Source organism: Bombina bombina, chromosome 3 (assembly GCF_027579735.1).
Source record: "Bombina bombina isolate aBomBom1 chromosome 3, aBomBom1.pri, whole genome shotgun sequence".
Taxonomy (NCBI): domain Eukaryota; kingdom Metazoa; phylum Chordata; class Amphibia; order Anura; family Bombinatoridae; genus Bombina; species Bombina bombina.
In genome coordinates this window covers 1,293,065,273-1,293,076,558 of record NC_069501.1, presented here as the reverse complement: position 1 = coordinate 1,293,076,558, position 11,286 = coordinate 1,293,065,273, and the positions used below count along the sequence as shown (strand labels likewise).

The 11,286-nt window shown below is 39.3% G+C and overlaps 1 protein-coding gene across 1 annotated transcript in view; it reads right to left on the bottom strand.

The window, feature by feature from the left end:
* LOC128652765 (transient receptor potential cation channel subfamily M member 2) overlaps positions 1-11,286 on the bottom strand; it is a 1,288,705-nt gene that overhangs the window by 444,309 nt on the left and 833,110 nt on the right. Inside the window, exons 16-18 of the mRNA XM_053705696.1 lie at positions 3,743-3,861; positions 3,485-3,620; positions 1,750-1,921 (exon numbers count right to left, since the gene is read on the bottom strand). Coding sequence (XP_053561671.1) covers positions 1,750-1,921; positions 3,485-3,620; positions 3,743-3,861 — 427 coding nt within the window. The remainder of the gene's footprint in view (positions 1-1,749; positions 1,922-3,484; positions 3,621-3,742; positions 3,862-11,286) is intronic.

The following is an 11,286-nucleotide window of genomic DNA, read 5'->3' as shown; positions in this document are numbered from 1 at the left end:
TGTTAGCAGTAGTACTGTAGCGCTGTCATTACAAACAGAAGGACTACAGACCACTAGAGAAGCTCTGTATATAGCAGTAGTACTGTGTCTGTCATTACAAACAGAAGGACTACAGACCACTAGAGAAGCTCTGTATATAGCAGTAGTACTGTGTCTGTCATTACAAACAGAAGGACTACAGACCACTAGAGAAGCTCTGTATATAGCAGTAGTACTGTGTCCTGTCATTACAAACAGAAGGACTACAGACCACTAGAGAAGCTCTGTATATAGCAGTAGTACTGTGTCTGTCATTACAAACAGAAGGACTACAGACCACTAGAGAAGCTCTGTATATAGCAGTAGTACTGTGACACTGTCATTACAAACAGAAGGACTACAGACCACTAGAGAAGCTCTGTATATAGCAGTAGTACTGTAGCGCTGTCATTACAAACAGAAGGACTACAGACCACTAGAGAAGCTCTGTATATAGCAGTAGTACTGTGACACTGTCATTACAAACAGAAGGACTACAGACCACTAGAGAAGCTCTGTATATAGCAGTAGTACTGTAGCGCTGTCATTACAAACAGAAGGACTACAGACCACTAGAGAAGCTCTGTATATAGCAGTAGTACTGTAGCACTGTCATTACAAACAGAAGGACTACAGACCACTAGAGAAGCTCTGTATATAGCAGTAGTACTGTAGCACTGTCATTACAAACAGAAGGACTACAGACCACTAGAGAAGCTCTGTATATAGCAGTAGTACTGTGACACTGTCATTACAAACAGAAGGACTACAGACCACTAGAGAAGCTCTGTATATAGCAGTAGTACTGTAGCGCTGTCATTACAAACAGAAGGACTACAGACCACTAGAGAAGCTCTGTATATAGCAGTAGTACTGTGACACTGTCATTACAAACAGAAGGACTACAGACCACTAGAGAAGCTCTGTATATAGCAGTAGTACTGTGACACTGTCATTACAAACAGAAGGACTACAGACCACTAGAGAAGCTCTGTATATAGCAGTAGTACTGTGACACTGTCATTACAAACAGAAGGACTACAGACCACTAGAGAAGCTCTGTATATAGCAGTAGTACTGTGACACTGTCATTACAAACAGAAGGACTACAGACCACTAGAGAAGCTCTGTATATAGCAGTAGTACTGTGACACTGTCATTACAAACAGAAGGACTACAGACCACTAGAGAAGCTCTGTATATAGCAGTAGTACTGTGACACTGTCATTACAAACAGAAGGACTACAGACCACTAGAGAAGCTCAGTATATAGCAGTAGTACTGTGACACTGTCATTACAAACAGAAGGACTACAGACCACTAGAGAAGCTCTGTATATAGCAGTAGTACTGTGACACTTTCATTACAAACAGAAGGACTACAGACCACTAGAGAAGCTCTGTATATAGCAGAAGTACTGTGACACTCTCATTACAAACAGAAGGACTACAGACCACTAGAGAAGCTCTATATATAGCAGTAGTACTGTGACACTGTCATTACAAACAGAAGGACTACAGACCACTAGAGAAGCTCTGTATATAGCAGTTGTACTGTAGCGGTGTCATTACAAACAGTAGGACTACAGACCACTAGAGAAGCTCAGTATATAGCAGTAGTACTGTGACACTCTCATTACAAACAGAAGGACTACAGACCACTAGAGAAGCTCTGTATATAGCAGTAGTACTGTGACAATGTCATTACAAACAGAAGGAAAAGACCACTTACTGTCCACTTCAGATGGAATCTGCCCAAACAAGGTCAAGTATGAGCCATATACAACATTTCGGAAAATCCAGTCTAGCCGCGTTTCATTGGTTGTTAGTATGGCCTGCTTCGCAACTCCATATGATATAATCCAAATGGCCAGAAGGAAAAGGAAGAAGAATATGTCCTTCACCTACAAAGAACAGACAACCATAGTAAGACCATCGTATAGCAGCTCCCAGCACAGTCATATAGCTGACTTAAGGCAAGATTACGCGTTTTGCGCTTTCATTTGCTCACAAGCTAGATTGGGATTTTACAGCCGTTTGTGCTCAAGTTAAATTCCGGTTGTATTACAAGTTGAAAGTAAATGCAAACGCCTGAGCGCGATCACGATTTACAAATGATTACCGTGACCGCAGGTTAACTGTTACACAAGTCACAAAAGTGTCACAAAACACACCAAAAATACATTTAAAGTACAGTTGCTCTCATAATAACTCTAATAAAAATGATTAAAAAAAAGTTATCAGGGCTGTGTTTTGAAGAAAAAAAAAGGTAAAGGGCTATATTATATATTGGTATAAATATTAGAATAAATAGAACATATTCAGCTTCATTGGATTATGTAATAAGTATATTTTTGTCTTACGTTGCGCTTTTAAAAACTGCCAAGCTGTTATTTTTTCAACTTCTCTGATTGATTAAAGTCTATCGGGGAATATAGGGGAAAGTATCTTTCTTACCTCAGCTTTAAGAACATGAGAGCACGCACTTTTTACTTTCAACTAGTAATACGTGACAAAATTCAAATTAATTTCTTTTTAAATAAATGCACATAGAAAAGAAAAAATACTGATGAAAATCTTTAGTATTCATACATTTTTAAGCCGTTAAAGGGACAGTCTACACCAAAATTGTTCTTTTTTAAAAAGATAGATAATCCCTTTATTACCCATTCCCCGTTTTTGCATAACCAACACAGTTATATTAATATACTTTTAACCTCTGTGATTATCTTGTATTTAAGCCTCTGCAGACTGCCCCCTTATCTAAGTGCTTTTGACAGACATGCAGTGCAGTCAATCAGTGAAGACTCTTAAATAACTTCACGGGAGTGAGCACAATGTTATCTATATGACACACATGAACTAACACTGTGTAACTGTGAAAAACTTCAAAATGCTCTAAGCTAAGAGGCGGTTTTCAACGGTTTAGAAATCAGTTTGAGCCTAGCTAGGTTTAGCTTTTCAAAAATACCACCAAGGGAACAAAGCAAATTTGATGATAAAAGTAAATTGGAAAGTTGTTTAAAATGGCATGCCCTATCTGAATCATGAAAGTCTAGTTTTGACTTAACTGTCCCTTTAATACTCACCTTAGCGTGTTCACCAGAGCACATAAAGGTATCAAAACAAAACTGAATGTAAAATGTTTAACGAAAATTCAGTATTCACATACCGAATAGTGCAGCCACCTAATATTCGGAATTAAAATTTTGTCCAAAACTAAAAATTCTTGGCTACACATCTTATATGAGCACAAACCTCCAAGCGCAAGATCTTTACTTCTAGCTGATTTAACGCAAGCGCAAATACAGCTGCACTACTAATCTAGCCCTTAGATGGAGGAGACTTGTAGGTAACAATGAATATCTGAGCTGGGAGGCTGGAAACATTAGAAAGAGCATGAGACGTAGAATGTTAGTGGTTAGTACCAGGATGGAACATCCCAGGGGCCACCAGAATCTACTTACCATCCGGCGCAGGATAATTATCTTGGGCCCCAGCACTTTGCTGACACTAAATATATGCATCAGTCGGATACAAAATATCATAAAGTCAAGAGACAGGAACACGCGCCCCAGATACACTGTATTAGTGTGAACCAATCTAAGGAAGAAAACAAAATATACAAAGTCAGGCTCTTGGCTGTTGGTTGACAAATAACCAAACTAAGGCACAGTAATGAGCCCTCCCCCAGACACCCTTAGGGAGACATAAAATGGAATTACCTGCAGATTAAACCAACAGCAAACAGGATAAGGGCCGAAGAGTCCACCCGATTCCAAAACTCAGAGATGTACTGGACAGACTTTACCACAAACCCCAGCTTGTCCGGGTCGTACAGCAGCTGCAAGACAAAAGATTACCCTGACAACCCTGTGCTACATACTGGTCTGCAGAACATTTCGACAACCCTGTGCTACATATTGGTCTGCAGAACATTCCGACAACCCTGTGCTACATATTGGTCTGCAGAACATTCCGACAACCCTGTGCTACATGTGGGTCTTCTGCAGAACATTCATACAACCCTGTGCTACATACTGGTCTTCTGCAGAACATTCATACAACCCTGTGCTACATACTGGTCTTCTGCAGAACATCCATACAACCCTGTGCTACATACTGGTCTTCTGCAGAACATTCATACAACCCTGTGCTACATACTGGTCTTCTGCAGAACATTCATACAACCCTGTGCTACATACTGGTCTTCTGCAGGACATTCATACAACCCTGTGCTACATACTGGTCTTCTGCAGAACATTCATACAACCCTGTGCTACATACTGGTCTTCTGCAGGACATTCATACAACCCTGTGCTACATACTGGTCTTCTGCAGAACATTCATACAACCCTGTGCTACATACTGGTCTTCTGCAGGACATTCATACAACCCTGTGCTACATACAGGTCTTCTGAAGAACATTCATACAACCCTGTGTTACATACTGGTCTTCTGCAGAACATTCATACAACCCTGTGCTACATACTGGTCTTCTGCAGAACATTCATATAACCCTGTGCTACATACTGGTCTTCTGCAGAACATTCATATAACCCTGTGCTACATACTGGTCTTCTGCAGAACATTCATACAACCATGTGCTACATACTGGTCTGCAGAACACTCATACAACCCTGTGCTACATACTGGTCTTCTGCAGAACATTCATACAACCCTGTGTTACATACTGGTCTGCAGAACATTCATACAACCCTGTGCTACATACTGGTCTTCTGCAGGACATTCATACAACCCTGTGCTACCTACTGGTCTTCTGCAGAACATTCATACAACCCTGTGCTACATACTGGTCTTCTGCAGAACATTCATACAACCCTGTGCTACATACAGGTCTTCTGCAGAACATTCATACAACCCTGTGCTACATACTGGTCTTCTGCAGAACATTCATACAACCCTGTGCTACATACTGGTCTTCTGCAGAACATTCATACAACCCTGTGCTACATACTGGTCTTCTGCAGAACATTCATACAACCCTGTGTTACATACTGGTCTGCAGAACATTCATACAACCCTGTGCTACATACTGGTCTTCTGCAGAACATTCATACAACCCTGTGTTACAGACTGGTCTGCAGAACATTCATACAACCCTGTGCTACATACTGGTCTTCTGCAGGACATTCATACAACCCTGTGCTACCTACTGGCCTTCTGCAGAACATTCATACAACCCTGTGCTACATACTGGTCTTCTGCAGAACATTCATACAACCCTGTGCTACATACAGGTCTTCTGCAGAACATTCATACAACCCTTTGCTACATACTGGTCTTCTGCAGAACATTCATACAACCCTGTGCTACATACTGGTCTTCTGCAGAACATTCATACAACCCTGTGCTACATACTGGTCTTCTGCAGAACATTCATACAACCCTGTGTTACATACTGGTCTTCTGCAGAACATTCATACAACCCTGTGCTACATACTGGTCTGCAGAACATTCATATAACCCTGTGCTACATACTGGTCATCTGCAGAACATTCATACAACCCTGTGCTACATACTGGTCTTCTGCAGAACATTCATACAACCCTGTGCTACATACTGGTCTTCTGCAGAACATTCATACAACCCTGTGCTACATACCGGTCTATAGAACTTTAAAATATGTATTTTTATATATATAAGCATTCTAGAGAAGGTGACAGAAAATGTATAAATTCAGTAAAACCTCTGAGATTAAAGGGATATGAAACCCACATGTTTTCTTTCATGATTCAGATAGAGCTGCAATTTTAAGCAACTCCGATCATCTATTTTTTCTTGGTTCTTTTGGTATCTTTACTTGGAAAGTAGGAATGTAAGCTTAGGAGCCAGCCTTTTTTTTTATTCAGGACCTGGGGAGCACTTGTTGATTGGTGAATATATATATAGAGAGAAAATAACTCATTGTGTAAAGCATTTACAAATCTAGACAAGTCAGAAGACTTGTTTTTACCACATAAACTCTCTGATCACATTGTTTCCAATGCAGCAAAGGATTCTGGGTGAGATATGCAAATGAGGTTCACAATGACTCAACTTTTTACTTCTAGCCTGATTTTTAAGGTAGACTTCCCTTTACGCCATAGCATTGCCGCATTACACAGCTTCTAAGCTTAGCTAGGGATAGCACAGTGATTCAGACCAATCCCAGGACAGCTGTTTCATGGTTATTGCTATTCATCAGCTGGGAGTAGGTTGAATCACTGCTTAGTAAAGTTGTTTTCTGGGGGAAATACAACAGCAATTTAAAATAAAATAAAAGCTTGTTTTAAATTGCTGCCTATATATATATATATATATATATATATAGCAAAACAGGAAACAGCACTCTCTGGACTTAAGTATTAAACAGATAGTTTATTCGGTAATGTTTCGGGGAATGCTCCCCTTCATCAAACTATCTGTTTAATACTTAAGTCCAGAGAGTGCTGTTTCCTGTTTTGCTACATTTCACTCACTCTAGCACCCTGGCCCTTGGAGAACTGTTTGTGAGAGTGCAACTGACTCTTTTTGCCTATATATATATATATTACTCAAATTTGAATCGCACCACTTCTTATAATAACACTAACTCATTCGAGTGATCTGATTACTAGTTTAATATCAGATAAACACTGTGCTCGGGGGGGAAAGTTAAATTAGTATATAATTCAAAAGAATAATGTGGGGAATAAATCCTCACTGTTAGATTCCCTTTGTCCGGCCCCAGAGTATAGGGTTTTAATTACCAAAAGAACTAGTGATCTATATAAGGTTGCTTTAAACTCCTTATAATTGTATTTATATTCACACTGTCACTGCTTATATAAACTTAAGCAATTAAATACATATCACATATTCAAAACAAATTTCATGTGCACATATGATTTGCAATTTATTACAGCCGACTTCCAGAAACAGACATTTTATCACTATATAACGAACGTGGGCCCACTTATTAGCACATTTATGTTGTGTCCTTTGTGAAATTTTATCCAAAAAGCTTCTTTGTTTTAATTATTCCAAAGTGTATCTTTTCACCTTCAGATTTGTATCAAATATTCCAAAGCATAGCGTGTGACCTTTATTTTTGTAGCAGTTCTTGTTACTTTAGATAAGGGCTGTTCGTTAAGTCTAGTGGTACAAAATTTGTATAGGACTTAACACTCTAGGAGTTGAAGTGTTGTTGATTATTCTTGGAAAGCGTTATGGGGCGTGTGAGTATTAGGCTTTCAGTGCTCATAGCAATTGTTAAGTGTGTGCCGCCTCAAGGAATTATGGCTTCTATGGCTTATATATCTTAGCTCCCGCACACCTTGTTAGGCAGTCTGACTCCACTATTTGCAATGTGTAAATAAGAAGTTGCAATTCTTTACCTTATTTGTAGATCTCCAAATTTAAATCCCCTTGGGGAATACTCACACATCCCCTCCAAATGTTCTTCATGTCTCCAACCCACAGCGAGTGTGTCCTGTTTGTACCGCTTTTAACCACTGTTTGCTTTCAGTCGATTTAGCGTGGTGAAGAGGGCTCAGCTGTAGTCCTCAGTTTGAATCACTCTCAGCTACGCGCGTTTCACCCTTACTGTTTGCATGTTTAGGGCTTCATCCAGCTTCTTTCTCATTGATCAAAGTATTGACTTTTGTACCGTTTCTGTACAAACAGGACACACTCGCTGTGGGTTGGAGACATGAAGAACATTTGGAGGGGATGTGTGAGTATTCCCCAAGGGGATTTAAATTTGGAGATCTACAAATAAGGTAAAGAATTGCAACTTCTTATTTACACATTGCAAATAGTGGAGTCAGACTGCCTAACAAGGTGTGCGGGAGCTAAGATATATAAGCCATAGAAGCCATAATTCCTTGAGGCGGCACACACTTAACAATTGCTATGAGCACTGAAAGCCTAATACTCACACGCCCCATAACGCTTTCCAAGAATAATCAACAACACTTCAACTCCTAGAGTGTTAAGTCCTATACAAATTTTGTACCACTAGACTTAACGAACAGCCCTTATCTAAAGTAACAAGAACTGCTACAAAAATAAAGGTCACACGCTATGCTTTGGAATATTTGATACAAATCTGAAGGTGAAAAGATACACTTTGGAATAATTAAAACAAAGAAGCTTTTTGGATAAAATTTCACAAAGGACACAACATAAATGTGCTAATAAGTGGGCCCACGTTCGTTATATAGTGATAAAATGTCTGTTTCTGGAAGTCGGCTGTAATAAATTGCAAATCATATGTGCACATGAAATTTGTTTTGAATATGTGATATGTATTTAATTGCTTAAGTTTATATAAGCAGTGACAGTGTGAATATACATACAATTATAAGGAGTATAAAGCAACCTTATATACATCACTAGTTCTTTTGGTAATTAAAACCCTATACTCTGGGGCCGGACAAAGGGAATCTAACAGTGAGGATTTATTCCCCACATTATTCTTTTGAATTATATATATATATATATATATATATATATATATATATATATAAATACACACATACACATATATATATACATATATATATATATACACACAAACACACACACACATATATATATATATATATATATATATATATATATATACATATACATATACATATACATCATATACACACACATATACTGTATATATATATATATATATATATATATATATATATATATATACACACACACAGGGGAAGACCAGCACTCACTTGCAAGTACTCAGCTAAGATTAAAAGCAAAAATGGAAGGGTTAGTTACCACATCTGGCCAAATGGGACAAGCCCAGCTACCACGTCAAGGTCTCCCCCAAAACCTGGGTCCCTACACAATACAAGCTCTCAATCAAACAAACTGGGAAAAAGTGAAGTGTGTGCAGGCTTATGTAATCACCCTAGACATATAAAAAACACGGAAGTGGACTGCACTTTCAGACTGGACTTGGCACACATCCTATGACCCTGTAACATCAATAGCACTCTCAGGCATGCCGCACTGTCCCCAGAGTCACTGGTAGTTATCCGCCGACAGGTCTGGGTGCAATAGCACTCACAGGAAGCTGTGTTGTCCCCAGAATCACAGGCAGTTAACCCCAGACAGGTCTGGGTGCAAGGTCCATAGGGAAAATTACAAAACAAATGAATACAACAGACAGAGGAAGTCCAGCACTCACTCAGGACCCAGGTGTTGGGAGAGACATTGACGTGGTACCTGGGCTTTTCCCATTTGGCCAAATGCGGTAACTAACCCTTCTATTATTGCTTTAATCTTAGCTGAGAGCTTGTTAGTGAGTGCTAGACTTTCTCTGTGTGCTGTATTCATTTGTTTTGTAATTTTCCCTATGGGCCTTGCACCCAGACTTGCCTGGGGTTAACTGCCTGTGACTCTGGGGACAGTGCAGCTTCCTGAGAGTGCTATTGAGCCCAGGGCTGAGCATGTTGCAGGGTCATAGGATGTGTACCCAGTCCAATCTGATAGCACTTAGAAAATGACTTTAGTTTGCAGACTCTGCCGTATGAAATGCAAAAGAAATGACATTTTGTGCCATTGTCTGTGTTCTACATAGTAAAAAGCATAGGAGTCCATATTCCTAAACATTTCCCCATTTTATTGTTGCACATTTAGGCCTCTAGTTATCAATGTCTGTCGGACCTGATCCGATAGTGCGGATCAGGTCCGACAGACATCGCTGAATACGGCGAGCAATACGCTCGCCGTATTCAGCATTGCACCAGCAGCTCCCCCTGCAGACTCGTGGCCAATAGGCCGCCAGCAGGGGGGTATCAATCAACCCGATCATACTCGATCGGGTTGATTTCCGGCGATGTGTGTCCGCCTGCTCAGAGCAGGCAGACAGGTTATGGAGCAGCGGTCTTTGTGAGCGCTGCTTCATAACTGCTGTTTCTGGTGAGCCTGCAGGCGAGCCATACGGAGCTTGATACATTTGCCCCTTAGCATCAGTTCATCTTCCCAAAACAGTAAAATGTGTGATTTTTTTTCTTTACAATTAAAATGAAAGGACAATAATTATTCTTTTTGCCACTGCTCACATCTTGCAGTTTATACAGAAAATGAGAATAAAATGTCATAGAATTAGGAGTGAAACTAAATGCATAGGGGGACAACATAATTTATGTAAGAACTTACCTGATAAAATCATTTCTTTCATATTAGCAAGAGTCCATGAGCTAGTGACGTATGGGATATACATTCCTACCAGGAGGGGCAAAGTTTCCCAAACCTCAAAATGCCTATAAATACACCCCTCACCACACCTACAATTCAGTTTAACGAATAGACAAGAAGTGGGGTGATAAAGAAAGGAGTAAAAAGCATAAACAAAGGAATTGGAATAACTGTGCTTTATACAAAAAATCATAACCACCATAAAAAGGGTGGGTCTCATGGACTCTTGCCAATATGAAAGAAATGAATTTATCAGGTAAGTTCTTACATAAATTATATTTTCTTTCATGTAATTAGCAAAAGTCCATGAGCTAGTGACGTATGGGATAATGAATACCCAAGATGTGGAACTCCACAGAAGAGTTACTAGAGAGGGAGGGACAAAATAAAAACAGCCTTTTTCCACTAAAAAATTAATCCATAACCCAAAATATAAGTTTATTCTCATAAATGAAAAAAAAAAACGTAAACATAGGCAGAGGAATAAAACTGAAACAGCTGCCTGAAGAACTTTTCTACCAAAAACTGCTTCCAAGGAAGCAAATACATCAAAACGGTAGAATTTAGTAAATGTATGTAAAGAAGACCAACTTGCTGCTTTGCAAATCTGATCAACTGAAGCTTCATTCTTAAAAGCCCACAAACGGGAGTCTAATCTAGTAGAATGAGCTGTAATTCTCTGAGGCAGAGCTTGACCCGACTCCAAATAAGCTTGGTGAATCAAAAGCTTTAACCATGAAGCCAAGGAAACAGCAGAAACCTTCTGACCTTTCCTAGAACCAGAAAAGATAACAAATAGACTAGAAGTCTTCCTGAAATCTTTAGTAGCTTCAATATAATATTTCAAAGCTCTTACCACATCCAAAGAATGTAAAGATCTCTCCAAAGAATTCTTAGGATTAGGACACAAAGAGGGGACATCAATGTCCCTATTAATGTTGTTAGAATTCACAACTTTAGGTAAAAATTTAAATGAAATCCGCAAAACCGCCTTATCCTGATGAAAAATCAGAAAAGGAGACTCACAAGAAAGAGCAGATAGCTCAGAAACTCTTCTAGCAGAAGAGATGGC